The sequence below is a fragment of the Typopeltis vanoorti genome, chromosome 25 (genome assembly GCF_054136105.1).
Source record: "Typopeltis vanoorti isolate ZY-2024b chromosome 25, IOZ_Tvanoo_1.0, whole genome shotgun sequence".
Taxonomy (NCBI): domain Eukaryota; kingdom Metazoa; phylum Arthropoda; class Arachnida; order Uropygi; family Thelyphonidae; genus Typopeltis; species Typopeltis vanoorti.
This window is the reverse complement of record NC_143573.1, coordinates 71,115,301-71,142,008: the sequence shown is the minus strand read 5'-3', so window position 1 is coordinate 71,142,008 and position 26,708 is coordinate 71,115,301. Positions and strand designations below refer to the sequence as shown.

The following is a 26,708-nucleotide window of genomic DNA, read 5'->3' as shown; positions in this document are numbered from 1 at the left end:
AGGTAAATTTTATTCTTGGGTTTATTAAATTAATTATTTCAAGAAATTCATGAAGACTGACTAATATTCACCACTCATGTGGTCCATAAATTGTAATTAATTAATTTTATTTGTAAAAAAGATTTTATTGACTAATATACTTCATTGTAATTTATTTTTGGATATCTATTAATACAGATGAAGCTATTCTCCTGCAGCCAGTAGTGAATATAATATTACATGCTTTCAATTGAATCGATGTCCTCCTTTTTTTTTTGTGATTGTTTTTCTATAATTGCATTCATAATGGCTATCAAACATAGCTGAAAATTTTACAAATAAAAAGAATGAAGTTAATGTAAGTGTTTCTGTTATTAAATAGTTATAATGAGTTCTTCCACTTATGTCTCAATTTTTAGATCAATTCATTTGCTTTATGGAGAGCATATTTCCAAGTTAACATCTTCATTAGCAAAAGGACTATTAAAGAGAGCAAAATGTATAAATGGAATAGTTTTTCTAAAATGCTGCAGAAGAGCATAGATTATTCTAACTTCTGTTGAACATTTTTCCACTTGGTTATACTGTAATTAAAGATGCCAAGTTATATTATTGGTTTTCATCCTTTATCCAAGTGTAAGCAAACAAAGTTTGTGCCAAAGTAACTTCACGACTGGGCTACTTGTATATAGAAGCTGATGACTTCACATTGATTGCCTCAGTATCCCATAATGCAATGCACATATCCTTATTGACATGCATAATGCTATGCACTATGGGAAGGGCCACTACCCAGATAGTTTCAACCTTTATTGAGGTCTCATCAGGGGAATCAAAACAGAAGTGATACCAAGGTTGAAGTAATGCAGAAGTTCACACTTGGATAAAGGATGAATCCAAGAATATAACTTCTTGGAATCTTTAATTTGCAGTATAACCAAGTTGAAACACTTTCAACATCTATCTATAATCCAGAGTATTTTAATAATAAGGTGTGACACCTTATGACTTCTGCATTACTTCAACCATGGTATCACTGTTGGGCCTGGTTCCCACTGATGAGCTCGCCTCATTAAATATACAAGGATTCCACAGGCAAATTAAACAAGAAACTATACGGAAACATATGCTATGCCGTAAAATCAGGTTTTTGTTTCTCCAAGAAACATACTTCTGCAGATATAAAAATGTTAACAGACAGGTATCTACTTCTTTCTTATTGGAGCTTTGGAAGATTTAACAGGGCTGGAACAGGAGTTCTTATTCTTGTCCCCCCCTCCTCCTTGGGTCATTCTGTAATATACAAAGGGATGCAGAAGAGAGAATCTTGACAACAGACTGGAAATACTGTGGAAGTGTAATAAGGTTTATAACTGTTTTTGCTCCATCTAATAGAACAGATGAATTCAAAGGAATTGGAGCCATATTTATATGGTGTCAACTACATCATAGCAGCTGGAGTCTGGAATGGAATTGTATTGAAAACCCCACATTAGACAAAACAGGACGACACCCCAGCAGTGGAAAAGTGTGATATGCACAGTTAAAAACATGTCTCGACAATGCTCAACTAACAGACATATGGAGGATATGCAATCCTAATCTCCAGGCTTAATGGGGGGGGGGGTGGGGGGGGGGGGGGGTGGGGGGGGGGGGGGGTGGGGGGGGGGGGGGGTGGGGGGGGGGGGGGGTGGGGGGGGGGGGGGGTGGGGGGGGGGGGGGGTGGGGGGGGGGGGGGGTGGGGGGGGGGGGGGGTGGGGGGGGGGGGGGGTGGGGGGGGGGGGGGGTGGGGGGGGGGGGGGGTGGGGGGGGGGGGGGGTGGGGGGGGGGGGGGGTGGGGGGGGGGGGGGGTGGGGGGGGGGGGGGGTGGGGGGGGGGGGGGGTGGGGGGGGGGGGGGGTGGGGGGGGGGGGGGGTGGGGGGGGGGGGGGGTGGGGGGGGGGGGGGGTGGGGGGGGGGGGGGGTGGGGGGGGGGGGGGGTGGGGGGGGGGGGGGGTGGGGGGGGGGGGGGGTGGGGGGGGGGGGGGGTGGGGGGGGGGGGGGGTGGGGGGGGGGGGGGGTGGGGGGGGGGGGGGGTGGGGGGGGGGGGGGGTGGGGGGGGGGGGGGGTGGGGGGGGTGATAGGCGAAGAAGAGGGGATATGATAGAAACATTCAAATTACTAAAAGGTTTTTATAGGATTGATGCAGGGGAAATGTTTCAGCTGTGTGAAAGTGATGGAAGAACAAGAGGTCATCTCTGGAAATTAAAGAAGAGTGTGGTTAACAAAGGTGTCAGAACAAGGTTTTTTGCCTGGAGGGTGGTGAATGAGTGGAATTCATTGCCTGACTTAGTTGTGAGCTCTTCGTCTGTAAATGAATTCAAGAAGAGATATGACAGATATTGTTTTGCTAGTTTGGGTCTCCCGCGATGAGTCTACTGACTCCATGGAGATGCCCGTAATAATAATAATAAAAAAATAATAATAATAATAATTAATAATAATAATAATAATAATAATAATAATAATAATTATCACTAAAATAGCAGCTAGAAGAAAAACTCACCTAGGAGCAAAAGTAATTCATCATTAATTGCATGATTTGTAGGAGGAGGAGGCAGGGGAGCTAGGTCATGAACGATAAATTCAGGAAATACAATACAGGATTCTGAGGATGGTTCATTAGATGCATAACCTGTGGAAGGGCTAGGCTCAACTTCAAGAAGTAAAGTGATAACAGGAGTGGATTCATCAAAAATTTGTATATTACATCCAACTTAGTCTGCACAGTTTGCCTTTTCTTTTCTGCATAAATTTCTCTGTTGCATGCAGCTGCATGCAACAGAGAAATTCTCGGAGGAAATATAGATGTAGAAAGTATTTTTAACTTGGGTATAGTTATGTTAAAGATACCAAGCAATTTTAAACCTGGTTTTACTCCATTTTTTCCAAGTAAGAGTAAGCTAAAATTGCTTGGTATCTTTAACATAACTATACCCAAGTTAAAAATACTTTCTACATCTATATCTCCTCCGAGATTTTTATTTAATAAGGTTATAACACCTTATGGTAACTTGTTTTGGTAAAATACTTACAAGCTCTGCATTACTAAATCTTGGTATTTCTAGCCTAGCTCCCACTGATGAGACCTCAATAAAGGTCGAAACCGGTCTGGGTAGTGGCCCCTTGCCTTTAATACAAAACATCATACATCCCCTTCTTGGAGATGTGTTTTGGCATTAAGGGTAAATATTAAGATTAGTGATCAGAGCTTGCTCCACTTTTACCACGAGTTGCCTTGGTCTTGCACTACCTGTGGGATCAGCTAGTCTTGCATAAATTGCAGGCGCAAACTTGACATTTTGTCTGTTTGCTTACTTGGAAAAAATGGAGTAAAACCAGGTTTAAAATTGCTTGGTATCTTTAACATAACTATACCCAAGTTAAAAATACTTTCTCAAACTTACTATACAAAGCCAATGCAACTACTGGAGATTACCATGGGCAAATGAATTCTACGATCTTCGAAAAGTTGGCAGAAGAAAAACTGATTCCAAACCTTCCTAAAAATGCTGTTGTTATAAATGATAATGCTTCATATCACTCTATTCGATTAAACAAAGTTCCAAATTGGCCTAATAAGAAGCAAGTTCTTATGGATTGGCTCTCTGCAAATAACATTTCTCATTCCCCAGATATGCGAAAAATTGAATTGCTTAATTTGGTCAAAAGAAACTCGCCCACAACTAAACTATTTAAATTAGCATGGATTTCTAGCTTTGAGGCTACCACCATATCATTGCGATATTAATGCTAGTGAATATGTTTGGACAGAAGTGAAAAGTTTTATTCGCCATCGCAACGTGACTGAGGATATTGACATGTCGAAACTTTTTAAGCTTTCAGAACAGGCGATTGAAAGTATTACAGTTCAAAACTGGGGAAAATATTGCTCTCATGTCACCTCATTGGAAAATATGTATTGGGACAGAGACGGAATTATCGAAGAATTATGCAAACCTTTTTTGGTGATCAGTTTAAGTGAAAGTGATGGCGATTTGGACACCGATTCAGATGACTGAAGATTAAAAGGATTTGATAATGGCATTTTTTTCCCAACATTTTTTTTGCATGGGTTTGTTAAAAGATTCACAACAAGTCATAAATAATTAATCGGTTTAGGACATTAAAGTGTCTCAGTTCTCCCAACTGTAAGTTTAAAATATCTAAGTTCATTTGAAAAAATTTCTGTTTTTCTGTATAATTATTTTTATTTTATAGAAAACTTTCTTAAAAATAAACTTAGTTAACTATAAAGTATTGGCGATCACTGGCGTGAGCTAATGCAAGTGAACCTAGTACGTAGTACAATATCAGACAACTCGTTGCAATGAGTTGTCCGATATTGTACTACGTACTAGGGTCACTTGCATTAGCTCACGCTAGTGATCGCCGATACTTTATAGTTTACTATATTCGGCATGAAACTCTCTGATTCCAATCTTTGAGTTTCTTATTCGGTTTTAAAACAATGTGGATTTTATATCCCCTTAATTTAAAATATTGGTTATATCGCCGAAATGAAGCTTATTAGCTCTTTATATTTAAGTAACTTAATGGTTGCACCTCTTTGGAAACTCGTATAGCAGAGTATATAAGTTCTTTTTGCTATATACTTTGGTATCATGGTCTAGCTACTCGCTGATGAGGCCTCAAAAAAGGCTGAAACCGGTCTGGGTAGTGACCTCCCTCCATAATGTAATAACAGCATACATTTCCTAGGAAATGTGTTTTTACATTATGGAAAATATCTAAGAATAGCGATCTGAACTTCCCCCACCTTTGCAACGAGTTGTTCGATATTGTACTACGTACTAGGGTCACTTGCATTAGCTCACGCCAGTGATTGCCGATACTTTATAGTTTACTATATTCGGCATGAAACTCTCTGATTCCAATCTTTGAGTTTCTTATTTGGTTTTAAAACAATGTGGATTTTATATCCCCTTAATTTAAAATATTGGTTATATCGCCGAAATGAAGCTTATTAGCTCTTTATATTTAAGTAAACTTAGTTAAATTTTTGTTTTATGCTGTACTTTTTTTTTATTTTGTTAATACTCTACGTACATTTTCCCAACTATTATGTAACTATTATGCAAGCAAAATAGTTACACTTTAAAAACACAATCTTCATAAAAGAAAAACTAAATTTTCCGACCTGTAATAATAAACAAACACATCCCAGAAGACAGATTGATTACCCTATTATCGAAATGGATTCTCCATTTTCTGACATGCGCAGAAGTGTCGAGGGATCTCTAATCGGTGGGCGGACTATAGTGCTTGTTATTTGCAGCTATATCTAAATATCAACCTTTTAACATCAGAAAAATATGAAAAACTATTGCTCTGATGGTCTTTATTTAGTTTTATCAAATAAAAGGAACTGTATGTCACACTTATATATGTATATCTGATAAAATCAACTATATAATAGAAAGGCTATTTAAACTATTGAAAAGTTATACAAAAAAAAAAAAAAAATTAAAATAGGTACGCACTTCTAAACAATTATGAGTCTCTCTCAAGATGTGATTAACATCATTTTCCTCATCTTGCTTCCAGTGTGATAAATATGCATTAGCTTGAGGCAAAATTAAGGGATCAACCTGATTCGACTGGTTAAGATAACGCTGCCACTAAAACAAACATACAAAATACAGAATATAGCAATATCCCGATTAATGCTCAGGATGCTTTCCTAGAAGACAAAGCGCTAAACGAAACAGAGTTAAATGGGGTCATTTTAACATAGTAAATAGGGGAATACGCAACGAAGAATAAACAAGTTTTACTTTAATTTTAAGTTATTTATATATTAACTTTAAAAATATACATAACACATATACATACGTACACAGAAATACAAAGTTTATTTTTGTGCTGTCAAAAATTCTGGCTCTTCTGAAATTCTTGATGTTTTAATGATGAAGTCATCTAGTGTCATTTATTGTTTTCTTTTTCCTTCATTATGCCATTGTTGGTAGCAAGAGATCGCATTCAAAACGCCTCATCTTGCTTTTGTAATTTTTTCAAAATCTGGATCATTCACTACAAATTGATCAACGATTTCGGTTATCGTCACCAAACATTTACTGAGGAAATCTGTAGCAAGTTCTTTGGGTTCTTCGTTTTCAGAATCACTATTTTCAGGTTCTGCATGAATCCTTTGTTCTGCCTGTTCCTGAAGGTCATTATTGGTAAGATCAATAATATCGATGATTTTGACACATAAACCCCGAACCCCGAAGCAATCACCTTTCGCTTATTGCTTTGGGGTTTGGGAATAATCATATTATATATGAATCAAGGGAAATACAGCAATAAATTGAAGCAGCATAAATTTAGTGCTTTTTTTTTAGGCTTCGAGTAGAACTGCATTATGTCGAATCATGGAATATTTAGCACTTTTTAGGGTTCAGAAAAAAAACGAATATCAAATCAGCATTAATAGGGGTAGCATTAAACAGGGTCTAACTGTATATGCATGGTATATACAGTATACATTCTCTTAAATGTATTACAATGAGAAAGTATATACATCATTATCTTCAATGCACATATTCTTTCACAGATAATCTGTGTTAATGCAAATTAACACAAATTAACTGGATTTCATTTCATAAACACCATTTTCCTAATAGTCTGCCAAGTTTATCAAATGCATGTATTCATGTACAGTATTTGACAATCTTAGAGAGAGAGATCTGCCTATTTTAAAAAAAAATCCCTTGCAATCTCTGTTTAAAACTGGTTAAGGAAAACAATTTAATAAAATCTTTCCATCACAGATGATATTCAAATCTAACGCTCTTTCCACGATAAGCAAAAGTATGTTAAAATGCCTATTACAGCACAGATATATCCTCTCTTTCTGGTCTTCAATATTAGTGTACTATAGGATTTACAGCCTTTCTTGAGAATGTTTAAAAAAATGAAAAAAAAAATGAAGAGAGAGAGACAGAGGGGCTATCATAATTATTATTGTTGTGGATCTATGTCTCTGAACTTTTGACAGGCCAAGTCCAACACACAGCTTTTCCTGATCAATTAGTATGACGTTAGGTGTTGCACTGTTATGATCGTTGGCTTGTTGAGAGCTCCTGAAAAGATTAGTAGTATTTTATGTTATCATTGGCGATTTTACTAGAATTTTACGTAGTATTGTTTGCTTTTCGTTTCTTGGTGTGTCTGTGCGATTTTTGTGTGTTTTCTGTGTTATTTTAATTATTATTTTTAAGATAAGATAGCGTCCATATGGCACCGATGAAAAAAAATGGCGGCCAGGTTGCCATGTTTGTTTAAGAGTTTTGATATAAAAGAGTTTTTGCAGTGTGCTGTCTGTGAGATGTATGCTTTGCGAAGAGCAGTGGAAGTCTGGTTAGATGGTGAAAGTGGAGTTAATATGTGCAGAAAGTGTAAGGAGAATGATGATCTAAAGCATGTTTCGAGTGGCAAGAGTGTTATCGTTAAAGAAAGTCAGAATATAGAAAAATAGTGATGTGATAAGGAATTGCGAGGTAGTACCAGATAGGTGTGAGAGCTTCGTTGAAAGTGTAAATGAAGGTAGAAATACAGAACGAATGGATGATTTAAATGATAATGAAAATGGTGAGATAGATGCAAGTAGTGAAATCGCTCGGTTGAGCGGAGCAATAAACAGAGCAAAGCGCCATATTGGAGTGTATGGAAAAATGTGTACTGAATGTACCGACTAATAAACGGCGAAAGTCTGTTACGAAAAATAAGAGGATGTTCGTAAACATAAATAAAATGAAGGAGCGAGTGCTGTATGGAGATTCGCTATTAAGAGGTGTGATAGTTGAGAGTTTGACGAAATCGTACCAACCGGGTGCGAACATAAAGGACGTCAGCGAATCTATTCAAGTGCAAAAACAGAGGGTGAAAGAGATCATGGCAGGAACAAATGATTTGAAAGAAGACAAAATGGAAATGATAGAGGATGTGAGGGAATTACTTGAGGTAGCAAAAGAGAAGAGTGAGAGAATTAGGATGGTGAGTATTTTGCCGTGGTATGACAGTGAAGTGTTTAGAAGGAGGGCCATAATTGCCAATGACTTTATGCGTGGGTTATGCATGGAGAATTTGTGGATATATGGAGTGAGTGTGGAATTTGTGGATGTATGGAGTGAGTTCGATGGGCGAAAAGATTTATATAAGATGGATGGGTTACGTTTGAATGGGTTTGGTGTACGGAGGCTTGAAAAAGTGTTGATGAATGAAGTGGAAGTGGATGTACAGACTCAGGGAAACTAGATTTATTAAGGGGGGGTAGATATGCAGACTTTAGGGAAGCACTTGAGTGTATGAATGAGTATAATATGCCCGAGCGAGTACAAAGAACAACAAATCAGAATGCGATAGTTAGTATAAGGCATCAAAGTAGGGATGGAACTAATGGGCTTCTGCAATTCATGTACACTAATGCCAGGAGATTAGGAACAAGAAGAGTTTTTGGCCTTGGTTGACAATTCCAAGCCACAGGTTGTTGGTATTAGTGAAACAAGGCTGACAGAAGATGATAAAGCTAGTGGGATTGAATGCGACAGGTATAGCATGTTCAGAAGTGATAGGGAGAATAAAAAAGGGGGGAGGAGTGTTATTGATGATAGCTGATGAGTTGCAGCCAAGGAGTATAGAAGTTGAACTGCAGGATAGAGAAAAGAGCACATTTGAGGATATTTGGTGTGAGATAGAGACTAGCAGAACAAAATATACAATTGGGTGCTGCTATAGACCAGGTGATAGAATAGATGGTGGGGATAGTATGCATAGGCAAATTGAAGAAATGAGTGGAAGGAGGGTAATTATTATGGGTGATTTCATTTATGGTAACATTGACTGGAAGGAGGAGAGGGCACATGGGAGGAAGGAATTGGATTTTATGCGGTTATTAAGGGACAACTATCTGCGACAGCATGTAGTGGAAAATACTAGGGAGCAGAGAGGGCTTGACCTAGTAATTGCATCTGAGAATGTGGCTATAACAAACATGACCATGTTGCCACCAATTGGTGAGAGTGATCATAAGGTCATGACTTGGGGGGGGGGGGCTAAAGGAGTGGAATTTACAATTAAGACAGGGTACATGTGGAATTACCGGGCTGGTAAGTATGACAAGCTTAGGAGTATCCTTGGCTCAGTGCCATGGCATGTAAAACTGCAAGGGCTGGATGTTGATAGTGCATGGGAGGTGGTTAAGACGTATTTGCAGGAGGCAATGGTTGACTGTATACCAAGAGCCCGAATAATAAATCAAGTAGGGGTTAAATGGATGAATAACACAATTAAGCTTGAGCTGCAAAAAAAGAAACAATTGTGGGGGGAATTTAAGGAGAAAGGTGACCAGTAGGTGCAGGAACAGTATAAAGCTAAGGCAGGAAGGTAACAAGGGGTTGTAAGAAAAGCAAAAGCGGATTACGAAAGAAAATTGGCCATGCAGGCTAAAGAGAATCCCAAACAGTTTTTTCAATATGTTGCAAGTAAAAGGAAAAATGTTCATGGCAGAATGATTTTAAAAAATGATGAGGGTAGGGAGGTAACTGAATCAGTCGATATAGAGGAATTACTGAGCGAGCAGTTTGCAAGAGTATATCATCCAGGTGGTGACATTGCAGAAATTGGAGAACCAACAGCTTATACTGGAATTGTGATGAATGAAGTAGAGGTTAATGGTCTATTACAGAACCTCAATGTCAATACATCTGTGGGATTGGATGGTATACCAGCTCATGTCGCACACGAAGCGGATAAAGAATTGTCAGTGCCCTTGACCATTTTGTTTAATTTGAGCATCGGGTCTGGGTCAGTCCCAAGGGGGTGGAAAGAGGGGAAAATAGTTCCGATGCATAAAGGTGGTTCCGAGGCTGCTGTTGAAAATTACCGGCCAATCAGCATAACAGGAATCGTTATCAAGATCTTGGAGAAAATAGTCAAGAGGAAAATACAAGATTGGATAGATGAAAATGGGATACTGTATCAGGGACAGCATGGTTTTGTGAAGGGCAGGTCATGCCTCAGTAACTTGCTCACGTATTATAACACAGTGACCGCTGAACTGTATAAGGGTAATGGGTTTACAGTGATTCTACTGGATCTTGCTAAGGCCTTTGACAGGATACCACATGGAATTCTAATCAGTAAAATGCAGCATATGGGGATTGATATAGGGTTGGTGAGATGGATAGGAGGGTGGTTGACAGGGAGATATCAGAGAGTGGTTTATTCAGGAGTTGAGTCCACAAGACGGCCTGTGACTAGTGGTATGCCACAAGGATCTGTTCTTGGACCACTGCTGTTTAATTTGTTCATTAATGATATACGTAAGGATCTGAAAGGAACAGTTCATTTGTTTGCGGATGATGCAAAGTTGGGTAGGGCAATAGTGAATGCAGATGATGTCAAAATTTTGCAGGATGATCTGGATAGATTGGAGGTCTGGGCTAAGGAGAATGGATGTCAATTTAATGTGGCAAAATGTAAGGTTATACATTTTGGGGTGAAAAGATTAGCAGCAGTTTACTACATTGGTGGAACTGTACTCCAGGAAATTGATGCGGCACGAGATTTAGGAATGTTGGTGGATAAGGAGTTGAAGTTTAGGGGACACATTGCAAAAGTGGCCAAATCAGCTCATCGAATCACTCGTTGCTGAAGAATAAGTTGACAAGCAGAGACAAACAGATTATTGTTCCTCTGTATCAAGCCTTGATAAGACCCCATCTCGACTACTGTGCCCAGATTTGGTCACCTAGGTTTCTTCTTGATGGGGAGGAGGTGGAGAGGATCCAGAGGCGAGTGACCAAGATGATAGCAGGTCTGTGGAATGAACCTTATGAGAATAGGTTGAGGATTTGTGGGTTGCAAAAATTGGTTGATAGGCAGAGGAGGGGGAGATATGTTTGAGATATTCAAATTACTGAAGGGTTTCTATAAAATTAATTCAGAAGATATTTTTGAGAACAGGGCTGGTTGTGGGAGGACTAGGGGGACATCCATGGAAGCTGGGCAAAAGTGTGGTTAGTAAAGGTGTTAGAGCTGGGTTCTTTACTTTTAGAGTGGTAAATGAGTGGAACAAGCTGCCAGAGTCTGTTGTTGTGGGTGCTATAACAGTGAGTGAATTCAAGACAAGGTATGATAGGTACTGTGAGAATGTCGAATAGTTGTGTGGACATGATGTTTAGGGCCTCCCTCGATGAGTCTAAGGACTCCCTGGAGTTGCCCGTAATAATAATAACTATCAATCTTATCTTCTTGTGGCAGCCCATTTCCACCAAAAGGGGCTCAAGCAAAAACAGCACATATTTCACATGTCAATTGGGTTTACTGTGATAGATTATTGTCACTATTTATTGAAATGCTACCTGTTTACCAGAGACCTCAAGTGGTAAATATCAAGTTGACTCTCAAAGCAAGGGGTTCTAGTTTTTATCTACATGTCCTCTTCTCATATGTAGTGTGAGTGATACTCAAAGGCATGCCAAACATATTTTGGAGACCTGCTTCCACTTGAAGGTACAACAGTAAAATGGTTCTGTAGACCTGCTGCTAGAGCAGTATACTGGACCTGAACCTGATAAAATCAAGAAGCTTCCTAATTAGCTAGCACATAATCCTTGCCAACTACTCTGCTAAAGCATGACTGGTGGGAGATCAAGGAGTATGGTATGCTGGAGGACTGTGCCCAAGGGTATATCTCTTCTCATGCATGAACCCTTTAGCTCTCCACCAATACCAATCCATGGATTCAGAGCATTCTTAACCCCTCTCCCAAAACAACACACCAAAAAACATAAAAAATCCAAACGAATAAAAAAACATCCACTTCATCAATATTTGCTACATAAATACAAACATAAAATGCTCACAGAACATACAGACATCCAGCACTCATTTTATATTTTTAACTGATATTTTTTTTTATTTGTAACCTTAAAATGTAGCTACAATAACCATTATACATCCTGACTGTCCAAACTTTATTTTTTTAAGCATTAAGCCCACACAAAGTAGTTTGCAAAACCTACAGTTCATTAGTGTTATGTGGAAAACAGATTAAAAAAGAGAGAAGAAAATCTACTGATTTTTTTTTTTTATTTAACAGGTGAACATTTTATTCATAAGAATACTACATGAAGAAGAAACACTGTTTCAAAAGAAAGAGGATAAGATCATGTTTATAAACTCTTTATGAGAGAATTAAAAGAAAAAGAAAACTTTCATTATTGTAATAAAATAAAATTAATGAAATATAACTAACAAGTTTCACTAACACAAAAGCTCACAGCTTCATCGGGGTTATACAAAAAATTAATATAAAATGCAACAAAGATTATAATGATACGTTATGACAGTCTTAACAATATAAATTATAGAAAATTCATGACACAGTCTGGATCAGGGGGCCTCCTCCTAAAGCTAAGCAATATCATAAGGTGCAAAACAACTTTCTAGAATCCATTCTCTCCAACAGAAAGATCTGGGTCCATATTGGTGGAAAAAAGAGCAGGCCCAGATTCCTCCACAACGGTCTTCCACAGGGCCCTGTGTTATCCCTTTACTCTTTAACATCTACATGTCTGACTTACCATATACCAACTAAAGCAAATATATGATCTCGTGATCGTACACCAGTCTACCTCCTTTGACAACCTGGAAACAACCTTGAACACAGACCTGAACATCTTGGAGGTGTACTTCAAGCAGTGGTACTTGAAACCAAATACAACAAAAACTGTATCCACAGCATTCCACCTGAACAATGCAGAGGCAAATCAACACCTCAGCCACTCTTTCTGTGGCAAAATGGTTGAACATGAGCCTCACCCGAAATACCTTGGAGTGAGCCCGGACAGAAGCCTAACCTATAAAAGGCACCACCAACCTGTCCAACAAAATTAAAATGAGAAATAATATCATTTAATGGCTTGCTGGAACAACCTGGGGTTATGGTGCTGATGTCTTAAGGTCGTCTCCACTAGCCCTCACATTCTCTGCAGCAGAATATTGTGCCACTGTCTGGGAAAGAAGTGTGCACACTAACATTATAGACATCCAGCTAAACTCTACCATGCGCACAATTAGTGGGACAGTGAGATGCACCCCTCTCCCCTGGCTGCCACTCCTATTTAACATTGCTCCACCAAATATATGGAGAAAACAAGCCTTGATTAAAGTATTTAATAAAATTATGAGCAACCTGCTCCTACCCCTGCACCAGACTCTCATAAATCCACCTAGTCTTTATCTAAAATCAAGAAACCCTTTCAGGTCCATGGACGAACACTCTTCAGCTGCCTTACTGTCAACACCTGACACGTGGAGAGAACACTGGTCCAATCTTCTGACAAATGGTTTCCTGGTTGAAGATCCCTGTGCTCCATAGTTTTGCTCTTCCTAGGAAGATTTGATCATCCATCAACAGGATCAGAATTAAACAGGGCAGATGTGGCTACCTACTACATAAATGAAGACTGTCAGACCATTTATGTCTGACAGTCTTCATTTATGATTGTGACTGTTCCCCTGTGGCCCAGACAATCACTCATATTATGAATTACTGTCCAAGGCACCAATTTCATGGTGATGGCCTCCACGACATCCACAAAGTGACAGATGAGGCCCTGGATTGGCTTTCTGGTCTGGACATTGACTTGTAGTTACTTTTGTCATAAGAATAAATAAATAAAAAATTCATGCCTTCTGTTGGAAATGTCATGTTGCTATCAACTTTTTTGTTGTTGTTGTTTTCTGGAGATGCTAAAGTAATTAGTAATTGGTGTTGCTAGTGTACAAAGACAAATGCAACGTGTGATGCGACCTGTTAAAAAAATATAAGTATTAGTAGTAAGCAAAGATATTATTGTGCTTATTTCATGACAATAGTTATTTTTCCGTTTGTGCTATTCAAATTGACAATTTTCTTGTATGGTATTTTGTTAGAATTTTACCATCTCAGCATTGTTTCAATGTATATCGATTGTATTCAACATGACAGCCACCAGTTTTAGCACCACACCTATTATTCAGCCATTGAAAGACTATGTTATTCGCAGCATAGTTAATGATTTTGTAGCTGATATGTGCACCTGGTATATATACATTCCATTGTTTAAAAATATGGCAGGTGAGAGACTGGAATGTATGTGTGTGCATGAAATGTAGACAATAGGAGGCACTGGGAGACATACAGTAAGCATCTTGATCTTGGGATTTAGCAGCAGTGGAGATAGTACTTTGGAAATAGGTGATTTTCAGTTTGTAGATGCCAGTAGTGTGTTGGAGGGCATAGCAAATGTTAAAGACATACATATGGATTTAGCTTCGTGCAGTTTAGTGGATGGAAATGGTTTGTCTGATGCAAATGTGAATTGAAAGCAAAATGTGTGGAGAGTGAAATGAAACTGCTGAGAAAGGAGTTAATAAGAAGGATAGAGAAGTTGGCTAGTATGAGAGGAACAAGAGTAGGTGTAAGCAATGCATTATGGGAAGGGTCACTACACAGACTGGTTTCAACCTTTATTGAAGTCTCATCAGTGGGAGCCAGACCCAGAAGTGATACCAAGGATGAAAAGATCAAAACCGGTCTGGGTAGTGACCCTTCACATAATGCATAGCATTATACATTTTTGTAAGGATATGTGCTTTGTATTATGGGATACTAAGGCAAGTGAAGTGAAGTTATTAGCTTCTATATACGAGATGCCCAGTCGTGAAGTTACTTCACATGCAACTTTGCTTGGTTTATAGTATAACCAAGTGGAAAAACATTCAGCAAAATGATATCGGGACTGTACAATGTTGATTACGAGGACAAACTGATGGGGGGGGGGGAAGACAAATGGAGGGAATGATCGGTATGGGGTATCTAAAGTTCTATCTCTCAAATCCAGTAATAAACATTACAGAAGGAATAACCATCTTCAGTGACTCAAAATCTGCACTTGAAGCATTAAAAAATTGAAAAACAAAACTCGCACAGGAAATTCAAGAACATCTAACAACTTTAAATTTGAAAAATAAAAACTGTCATACCCAGGTTGGCATACCCACTGAGGGAATGCCAACCTAGATTGATGAGGAAGGGAATCTTTAAAGAGAGCAGCATGGATTTGTTAGGGGGGGGGGAAGTCATGCTTTAGTAACTTGGTTACATTTTATAAGATGACTAGTGTACTGGACAGAGGAGATGCTTATACTGTGATTTATCTGGATTTTGCTAAAGCATCTGATCGAGTAACACATGAAAAACTACTGTTGAAAATAAGCAGGGGATGGATAGTTATTTAGTAGCTTGGTTACAGGGATGATTAACTGATAGAAGCCAGCAAGTTGTGTATGGAAGTGCAGTATCCCAGAAAAGGGAATGTGATGAGTGCAGTACCACTGCATTCTGTTTTGAGACCAATGTTGTTTAACTTATATATAAATGGTATAGTTCACAGGTCATGTGTCATGAAAGAAGATATCTTGAAGTGAATTTCATTCGATATTCACTTCAAGGTGAATATCGAATGAAATTCAGGAACACATTGCGAAAGTTGTAAGGGTTATCCAGAAAATTGCTGCGATAATGCAAAGAACACTGGTATGTACAAATAAAGAGGTGATGACTTCACTGTATAAGACATTAGGCTATGTCTTATACAGTGAAGCATCACATGAAACATGCCATCACTTAACAATATCTAGACCTGGTTTCCTGTTTATGACCAAACCTCATTTGTGTTCTATGCACAGATCTTGTCACCTGGCTATATTGGTGATAAAGAAACCTTAGAGAAAGTGCAGAGGTGAAGAACTGACTGTCTCAAGACTCTGGAATATTGAGTATGAGGACAGACTGAGGGAATGTGGTCTTCAGAGCTTGTGTAGATAGGAGGAAGAGAAGGGGGAATTGATATAGTTGAGATGTATAACTTAATGAGAGGAGGCCTATCAGATTCATACAAGATAATTATTACATAGGATAATAGGTGATGCAATAACAAAGATCATTCCTGGAAACTGTACAAAGGTCATGTGAGTGAGGAAAAGAAAAGAAGAATTTTTGCTTGGCAGGTGCTAAAAGGCAAGGTATGATAATTATTGTGGTCTGTGAGTGTTCAATCCCTCAACTCAGAAGCTGACTCCAAAAACTCAACCTCTAAGTATTCAAATTCCATGGAGGCTTATAAATAATACCAAAACCAGATGGCTAATGCATCAGAATGATTCACAATTAACTGGCACATAATTCTGGTGATACTCACAGTGTGGTGTCTGGGGGGGGGGGGGGATAGCACTGTCAATGGCATATAATAGTAAGGAGACTGGATGCTTTCTGTATGGGTGACTGGGTGACTTCTGTAATGTTAGAATCTCTCCATTTCTCTTTCCCTGTCTTGCTACATGTCCTTACACTTTATTTAACTTTCAATATACCAACATGACAAGAAAATCATACAGATTTTGTATTATTATTATTATTATTATTATTATTATTACCCAAGATCCCATGGAGTCAAAGACTCATCTGGGAAGTCCTTTTATCATACACACAGCTCATCATACCGTGCTTTAAACACACTCAAATTCTCTGCAGACACCACACTCTAAGGCAGGGCATTCCAATCATTCACAACTCTGCATGAAAAAAAACCTGCTTCTCACTCCCCTACTCACACCCTCTTTATACAGTTTCCAGAGATGACCTCTAATTCTCCCCTGATCTCCCACCATTTGTTGTAAAATCTCTCCAACACTGATCCTATAACAACCCCTTACTAATTTGTAGGTCTCTCTATCATATCTCCCCTCTTCCTCCTGTTTACCAGACTCTGCAAGTTACATCTTCTCAAATCTAATCAAAGCCTTATACAATGGAACAAGAATCTCTCTAATTCTACAAGACAGTGTCCTCCACATCATTCCCAGAAGCCTTTGTGTTGTCTTATACAATGGAACAAGAATCTCTCTAATTCTACAAGACAGTGTCCTCCACATCATTCCCAGAAGCCTTTGTGTTGTCTTCACAATTTTGGCTATGTGTCCCCCTAAATTTCAGATCCTTATCCACTATCACCCCCAGATCTCTTATTTCCTCCACCTCTGACAATATATCCTCACCAAGCATAAATTCTGCATCCCATCTTTGTTTTCCAAATTTTAAAACCTTACATTTTACAACATTGAACTCACATCCCCATTCCCATGCCCAGTCACTCAATTTATTCAAGTCTTCTTGTAAGGCCACAACATCATCTCTACTCTTCTTGGTTCGCCCCGACTTTGCATCATCTGCAAACAACTGAGTATCTCCATCCAAATTTTCCCCAATATCATTAATATACAAGTTAAACAATAATGGCTCTAAAACAGACCCCTGAGGCACACCACTAGTGTGACTTTCCTTTTCCTGGATATCACTCCACAATACACAAATTGCTGATACCTAGCTGATAACTAGTCTCCAATTGAATGCACCAATCTAATATCCAACCCCATCCGCTCTAATTTGACTATCAACTTATCATGTGGTAATCCATCAAAAGCCTTTGCGAAATCTAAGTATATTACTGTGTATCCTTCTCCTCTGTCCAAGGAAGCAATCAGCTTATTGTAATAAGTAAGTAGATTACTAAAACATCACCTTCTTTTAGCAAATCCATGCTGTCCATCAAAGATAATAACACTGTTGTTAACCCAACTGGATCCTAGTTTTCACAAGCTTCTCCAACTACAACACCTGACACACAGATAGGCCTATACTTTGATGCTTGAGTTCTATCATCTCCTTTATGAAGTGGCATAATCTTGCCCTCCTTCCACTCCTTAGGAACTTGACCCAGTGCAAGACTCATAAGAAAAAAATATGTCAAGTCTGGCATCAACTCTCTGGCACATTCCTTCAGAATACATGGTGATATATTATCAAGTTACCACAGCCTTATTTACATCTAATTTTCTCAACTCCCCATACACCTCTTGCTCACTTACAGTCAGTCTTTCCTCCCCATCATCAAGTGCTCTCAATCTCTCCATGAAGTCACATTCACAAGATTTAAAGACCTTTACGAAATGGTAATTTAGTTTTTCCACCACACCTTTTGCAAAGCTGTCTTTATACAATTTTCTCCAATCAATGTCATCCTTCCATAATCATTCTTTCTTTTGCTGGCTACATATCAAAAGAACTCCTTAGGATTCTTTTTGGCTTCATTAACTGCTGTTCATACCTCACTTTAGCTACCCTTACCAACCAAGTCACCTGCCTTGCCTGGTATTTGTAGTCCTCATGGAATTGGTTATTTACACTTCTCTTATGCTGCCTCCATAATGCCTTTTTTCTCTGTAATGCATACTTAATCTCTTTATTCATCCATTTCACACCTACTTTATTTAACCTTCTCACCCTTGGAATACATTTAGACATTGCATCTACTGGATAGATTTTGAAAATCCCCCAAGCTGCACTGATCTCTTTTCCAGCTAACTCCTGATTCCATGTAAGCTACAACTGCAAGCTGTCTCCTGAGCTCTTCATAATCATCCCCCTTGTAGTTCCACGTATACCCTTTTCTTACAGAGGGTCCTCACACTGCTGGCAACCACCCAGGTAATCACTTCATGGTCACTCTCACCAACTGGTGGGTTTGACACCTCCTTTATAATTACATTCTATGATGAGATGCCGAAATCCAAGACTCTCAGTCCTTGTTGCCTTTTGTTACATACTGTCTGAGGTAGTTATCCCTCAAAAACTCAAGAAACTCATTTTCTTTACAGATAGATCCAGTTGCTATCTCATCATTCTGGTCTATCACAGATTAAAAAATCTCACCTAAAAAATTAAAAAAACAAAAAAAAATCTTGCCAAAAATCACTTCCACATCCACTTCATCAACATTCATAGCATAAATGCAAACTTAAAACTTAAATGAAATATGCCATCACTTAGCAATATCCAGACTTGGTTTCCTGTATATGACCAAACCTCATAGCTCACCTTAACTGTCCAAATTACTGTATATGATTTCTTATTACACAAGGGTGATGGCACAAGTGCTTTTGTGTAGTACTTGTGAAAGGATACCAAATCTTGAATATCCTCTTTTTTCACTTCTCTGACTTAAGGTTTTCTTGCTCCATTACATATCACTTACATATTGTTTCTGCTCACCCACCCTTTCCAAAGCAAAAAATTATACTGACTTCTTTGATTTGGTTTCTTGCTATCTCCAACTACCCTTAGGGTAGTTAATTGGATTACAAAACAGAAAAAATCTTCCTTGGTGACATTAATATCTAAAACTCCAACTGGCTCCCTGTTTCCAATTCCAATGACCAAGCCAAAAGAGAGGCTAAGTTTATGCTGTAAGCAATGATGCTTCAAGAATAATCCTCCCCACTCAATCAACATTCTAGATCACTTATTAATCAGTTCTCCTTCTGGAGAGAAGAGATGATGACCTCTACTCATAGTAACTCAGACCATAACCTTGTATAGGTCTAATCTCTAGTGGAATGACAAATCTCCCTCCTCTTGGTCACTCTGACCACATATCCTTTGTCAATATAACAATGCCAAGTGAGATTACCCTTCGAGACTTTTCCTTTCTGTGATCAGACTGCTGTTTTCAGAACAACCAAACGCTTGTTCTGATTGGGTTACAGAAATTGTAATTATCCATGTTGGAATGAAAGCCTACATTCCTGACATCATTCAAAAATTGCACCTAATATCCAAGGCCTACCTTTTCTAATAAGAATGAAAAAAAAAAAAAAAAAAAAACAGCACATCACATGAGGTTTGAGACAAAAACTCTTGCTTCACTCCCAGCCTACATTTCAGCATGCCACAAACATGAAACAACCATCAACAAATTAAAATCTGACTTCAAAAAAAGAAAAATGCAGAAACTCACCTCTAGCACAAACAGCAGCCATGCTTTCTGGTCGCTTGAAAAGACTACTGGACACATTTCTCTCTCTCACTCTGTCTCTCTCCAGCTCATACTAATGTTATCTAATGATAAATCATTTGATCTCCTGGAATTATTCTTCTCCTTCCAACAACTCATAAAACAAATTTCCTTGCTTTATCACTTGCCTCTGAACATATGCCATGGAAAGATTTGAAGAAATCTTTCCATGACATGCTGTTGCATGTACTTGATATTTCCAAGTTATCTGATAGTTTGACAAAGAAGTATGCTCTGCAAATTTCCAATGATATGATATGTTTCCAATATATTCAACCTTTGCAATTAGGTAATTACAAAGGTTGAATATATTGAACCATCTCATACATCCTCAATTATGCTCATGCATAGTCCTACACATTTTACTGTGTAGGCATTTGGAACCGAAATTCTACGGAATAGGTTGTTTACTCCTTATTCCTGGAGGTATCCTATGTCTGTAGAAGCATGTGTTCATGGAGCCAGTTTGCCTGCTTGGGGGAGGAAAAACCCTGCAGTCCACGCCCAAGACCAGCTAACTTAGTATGTCTGAGAAAGATCCTAAGCTCCTCACGTCTGCAACGGGAACCGAATGCAGGACACCCCCCTTCCCAGGCATATCACTGTGAAATGCACTGCCACTTGGCTAACAGTGCAGATACCATCTTCTACTGAACATAAATGACATTCCCCTCACTGAACTCAAACCCTATTCGTAGTTTTGCTAATGACTACACTCCATTGCTCCTACTCATTTGACAAACCTTTTGATATACATCTCAAGCCTGAAGAAGATATGTCAACAGTGCTTTAAAGACTGATCTTCATACCATTCTTCAATGGGATGGGATGATCTAGTCACCTGCAATGCTACCAAAACACAGTCGTGTATCTTCTTGCAAATAAAATCTTAGTTCACTTTCTATATAATATTCAGCTTGCTAGATACGACTGACCCCTCTCTCCTCTTTTCCTAGGATAACATTTACTTCTAGCCTTTCATGGCATAAGCACATCATATCTCTAGTTTCCTCAGACTCCAAAATATTTGGTAACTTTTTTCACTCGTGACATTTTACCTATCCAGTTACTAACTCTGTTCAAACCTAAAATGCTGTTCTAGTTTAAGTCGGTTCCCTAACAGTTCTTGACACCATCCAAAAGAGGACAGTTCAGCTATTCAATAATCCCTCTCTCACAGATTCAAAACACTCTCTCATGGTGTGCTTCTACTTTGTGCCTTTTCTACAGAAATTTTCATGGTTGCTATTTCACTTAACTGGCTTCTATCATTCCCCAACCCCATATCTGTTAAACCTACAATAATATGAGCAGCACTGTCCAACATCAGTTTGCAGTTCAGTTGTTAATCTCCAAATTTGCTTCTCTCATTTCTCTTTCATTCCGTCCATCTTTGTTACATGGAATAACCTTCCTAACAAAGTGCTCCCGTGGGATTACAATCTAACTGTTCAAAATGAACACCAAAAGAGAGCTCTCTCCCTCTCTCTCTCTCAACACAGGCCAGCACACATGCAATATATACTAATTTACCAGGACTGCATTTTGAAATGTCCTGAGGGGGAGGGGATGTATCACCAAAAAATAAAATTTACAGTGGCATTACAAATAAATAATAAGCAATGTTATCAACAAAAAGCTTAAACATGGTATCTATTTATACTTATTTCCATATACTTATTTTACCACAAGCAGACATGGTTTTCCAATATGGTTGGCAAACCAGGTTTTTTACAAATGTTCAAAAAGTTCCATGTTTAGTCTATAGAGTACTAGGGTCGTACCCTAGTGGCACAGCACTAGGGTACTACAGGTTTACAACCTTTTGTGGAATGGAGTCGATTAGGAGAGAAATCTCATCATGTACAGGTTTAGAAATCTCATCATACTACAGGTTTACAACCTTTTCTGGAATGAAGTCGATTAGGAGGGAAATCTCATCACGTTGTACCATCATATGGATTTGTGGTTTCAGCCAATAGAGAGTACAAATTGGTTGGCTAAGTCCCAAATTGCCAGCCCATCAAGGGCGTTCTCCATGCTTGCTATGCTTGCTGTGAAAGCTCATTACTTGAGAAAGAAGTAATATTTATTTATTAATAAATGCATGCATTTATAAGCATTCCATTTAGGCTTTTATTTTTGTAGACAGAAAACGTCTTAAGCTTGCGCGACAATAATTGAGCTTTGCGTTGTGTATCAAAGGCCGATGCTTGCTCGTCTAGTCAAAGCTACCTTGGCTTGCTCAGTTGTAGGAGCCAGGTCCTCACAGCAGCACTGTGATTTCATGCGCACACATAGCCATTTTATGTCGTCTCAATCTGTTGCTTAAACACAGGCAATACACAGTCAATGTAGCTCTAGCAGTGAGCTTCAGCCAGCCTTTACAAGTGTGTGTTGCTTGGGAAAATTAAGTTACAACCAACTTTTTATGACAATGTTATTGACAGGTTTAAAAAGAAGAACTGTAGGATAAAATTTGTATTCAAGTAGCTAAATTGAAAAAGATAGAATATCATTTGTAAAATAAATGTTGTATTTGTACGATTAAATGTACATAAATTTCTAAATGTATAGTTTTAAATTTCAGTAATTCGTTATTCCACTAATTACACTTCAATCACACCTCTCACTGCCTGAATGATAACAAGAGCAAGCATGAATTTCAAGAACAGCATTCGCCCCTGCAGCCCATCCTCGTTCATTCAGTACCCAGTAGACAGGAGTACCCAGGAGTCAATTAAGAAGAAAACAAATGTTTGCATCCTCATATTATCCTACATAAAACAAAAAGAGATACTACAATTTAAACATATTAATGGAGAATTACCTTGAACGGAGAAGGTTCTAGCACTGGTTAGTTCAACTTGGCCAAAAGTTACAGGTATTAAAAAGACCTGGTGATGAATGCTTATCCCATACTCAAGTTTACGAGTGGTTTAAGCGATTTCAAAGCGGTCGTGAGATTATAACACAGATTATAATATAGGAATAGAAAAATAAAAGGGATACAGTATTTTCAGAAAAAGAGAATAGAATTGAGGAAGGAGGTTTTGTTAATGAATAACTGAATCCAAAAAGAATACAATTGCAGCAAGATGACAGTGAAGAAGAAAGTTCATTGAAGTTATCTATTGTGAGACAGAGACTCTTGTCTTGTCAGATGTCATCTCCTTACAAGAGGTTGGCTACCATGAGCTTCCACCATTTATGGTTTTGTGCTTCTCTTTTGCATTCTTCATAGGACAAAAAGGTCCAGTCCTTAATATTTCCCATCCAATCTGTTCTTTGTCTTCCTCTTCTTCTTTTTTCTTGTATCATTCCTTCTAGAAGTGTTTTGTGTAGGGATTCATGATTTAGCATGTGACCAAGGTAGGTGGTTTTCCTTTTCAGACAGAACTAACAGGATGAAATACATCCTCTGTCCAAAAAGAAACCGAACTTTTTGAAAATAGAAGAAACTAGTGGCTTCACTTGTTGAATCTTTTTGTTGTGGAAAGCGGCAACCTTCATTAGTGTTGTTTCAACTGTTTATGATATTTGTTTCATTAGAAGCCAAGTTATAGTGCCAAGAGTGACAGTGTGTTTTGACGACAGTCGGAAAATGAGTTTCAAACAGAGAGCAGAGATTGACTTTTGTTAAACTTGGTAAAAGTTTCACTGAAACGCATCGATTGCTTCAAAAAGCATACGGTGATGAATGCTTATCCCGTACTCAAGTTTAGAAGTGGTTTAAGCAATTTCAAAGTGGTCGTGAGACGCTTGAGGACGATGAAAAGCCGGGCCGTCCAAAAACTGGACTGAGCAAAGTTAACATCCAAAAAGTGCGAAAAGCCGAAATCATCTCAAAAGATTGATTGAAGATGAATTGGGGATTCCAAAATCAACTGTGCAGAACATTTTGACCGAGAGTTGGAGCCTTCATAAATTGAATTTGCGATTTGTTCCCCACAAGTTGACTGAAGACCAAAAAATTTATTGAATTGAAAACTGCAAGGACCTCATTAAAACCGCTCATAAGAACTCAAACTTCCTTGAAACGATCGTTACTGGTGACGAAACATGGTATTTTGGGTATGAGTCCAAAACAAAGCACCAGAGTGCTGAGTGAAGACCAACAGAAGAGGGGCATCCAAAAAAAAGTCGCTTGGAGAAGTCAAAAATAAAGACAACACTGATTTGTTTCTAGGATTCCAAGGGCATTTTCCACAAAGAATTCATGCCGCCTGGCCAAACAGTCAATGGTGAGTTTTATCTCGAAGTTTTGAAGTGATCGATAGAGAGAATTCATCGCATATGGCATGAATATCGTGATGCAGGCAGCTGATCACTTTTGCACGATAATGCAACATCTCATCGTTCGAACACTGTGAGACAGTGTTCGAACGATGTTTGAGCAAAAACCAAGTTTGTGTGTTGGATCACTCGCTGTATTCACCTTATTTAGCACCCTGTGACTTCTTTCTCTTCCACCGACTTCATTTACCGATGAAAGGAAAGCAATATGACAACAGTGAAAATGTTTATATAAGAGATGTAAATATATTGTTAATGTAAAACAATATATTTACATCTCTTAGGAGCTGGGTTTTACATTATGAAAGAATATTAAAGTTAGTGAGGGAGCTTGCTCCACCTTTGCATGGAGTTGCCCTGGTGTTATACTATCCAAGTGGTCATTTACATTTGGTTCCGCCGATAGTTTTTTCGGCATTGAAATGCTACGGATGTCGATGGATTTCGACCCGAGTTTCGTACCCGGCTATAAAATAAAACGGGATTTAACATCTCCCTCTTAATTAGTTCTATGATTGGTTTTAAGAGCAGAGTTTCCGTACTATGTGATAAAAAATATACAAAAAAAAACTAAAACTACACCACCCAGGAACACTGGAATGATTTAACATGATAGCAACACACCACAGGCAACTCCCCCTCCTTTGCAAAAAATTGTATCCCCTTAAAACTTTAATAAAACATCATAATCTAAAAAATTCAGATATCATAACTGGTTTTGTTATTACTTCTTGATTTACTACCAACAGAAATCCTCGATACTATTAACTGATATTCCCTCTCCCAAATTATTTGAATTATTCAAATTTATAATACACTCAGATTATTTTTCATGGAAAGGAAAAATATAAAAACGACTACATGGGTCAGAAATGGACCCCCCCACCACCACCACACACACACACACACACACACACAAAAATTAATTTCTGTATAGAATATCTGGAAAATGAACACTCAAGGGTCTAAATAGTCAATGTAGATGATCTATTTACTGTTTAATCTCATGGCCCAGGCATATTAAATACTGTTTCTAGTGCATTTAAAACAGGCAACATCCAAAAATATACTTTACAATAGAAAACAAAACAAATGCTCTTTGTTTCTTAAGCACATTAATTAAGCTACTAAATGGTCATTATCATTTCTGGTTTATAGAAAATCTGCACAAGCAGAAAAGTACTTATATAAGAAACAATACCACCATCCAGCCCAACAATAAAACATTCTCGAAACATTTATACACAGAGCCAGGGGTAATGGTTCTAATAACATAACTCTTGCCAGAGAACTAGTTATAATTGCCACATCTTTTTAGCGAATGGCTACAACTCATTGTAATACCCATAAAAAACAGACATACTCTGCTTGAAAAGAAGTCAACAGACAACTCCCATGGGCAAGGTGCATTGTGCCATGTAATGAGTCATCTGTTTTTTTTTGTAGCCAGCATAAATTGGAATATGAACCTCCCAAGTCAGTGCAACTGTGTCTGGGTGAAATAGCTGTGGTTTGAACATGTAGTTTGAAAGAGGCATTGTTATAGGATGCCATGTTGACAAACCGTTGACAAATTGGACAATCCCAGGTCAACAATCAGTGATAATACCACACTGAGATGGAAGTGTAGGAGCCAACTGCAAGTGCTACCCACAGTGAACGACCCACCACACTCACTGAACATGACTGTAGGGAGCTATGAAGGATAATATATGAAAACTGCCATTCGTCAACTGACACATTGAATGTGGAGTTCTGGGCATAGACTAGAACATGAATCTGCACAAAAAACATTCAGAACCAATGCTCACAACATGGATTTCCATGGTAGGACTGCAATATGCAAGCTCCACATTACCTGAGCTAACAATTAGCATTCAGTGGTGCAAAGAGCAAAAAAGAGTAAAGTGAGATGTGGAAACTTGGAAAGTTGTGTTATGGAATGACGAATCACACTACATCCTCTACTGAGCAGACAGAAAGGTATGGTGGATGCCTGGTGATTGTCTCTTACCAGAGTGGATCCTGTTTTTCCTGGTTTGGCTTCAGACCTATGTTTGTGGTACCACGAATATTGAACTCCGAGAGGTATCTGAAAATTCTGAACAATGCAATGCTTCCTACTTTGTAGCAATTCTACAGAACTGACCATTGTCTCTTTCAGCAAGACGATGCACCGTGCCATAAGGCTGCTGCTGTAACTGCATGGTTTGTGGACATCAATGTCACCACACTTGACTGACCTCCACAGATCCCTGATCTCAGCCTTATTGAACATCTGTTGGATGAACTGGAGCATTGAGTGAGGTCAAGGGATGTCTGTCCCACAACAGTCCAGGACCTCATTCCATGCCTACAGGAAGAGTGGTCCAAAATTTCAATTGATCGCTATCATACACTTGTGGAAAAT

General features: G+C 38.6%; 1 protein-coding gene across 5 annotated transcripts in view; it reads right to left on the bottom strand.

The window, feature by feature from the left end:
* The window catches only part of LOC150092840 (dynein axonemal intermediate chain 7-like), a 497,248-nt gene that overhangs the window by 354,054 nt on the left and 116,486 nt on the right, over positions 1-26,708 (bottom strand). For 3 of the 5 annotated variants that reach the window (XM_090414468.1, XM_090414470.1, XM_090414471.1), the window contains exon 5: positions 5,522-5,659. The exons of the other annotated variants lie outside the window; for them this stretch is intronic. In XM_090414468.1, the coding sequence (XP_090270594.1) occupies positions 5,522-5,659 (138 nt within the window). The remainder of the gene's footprint in view (positions 1-5,521; positions 5,660-26,708) is intronic. 5 annotated transcript variants of the gene reach the window in all.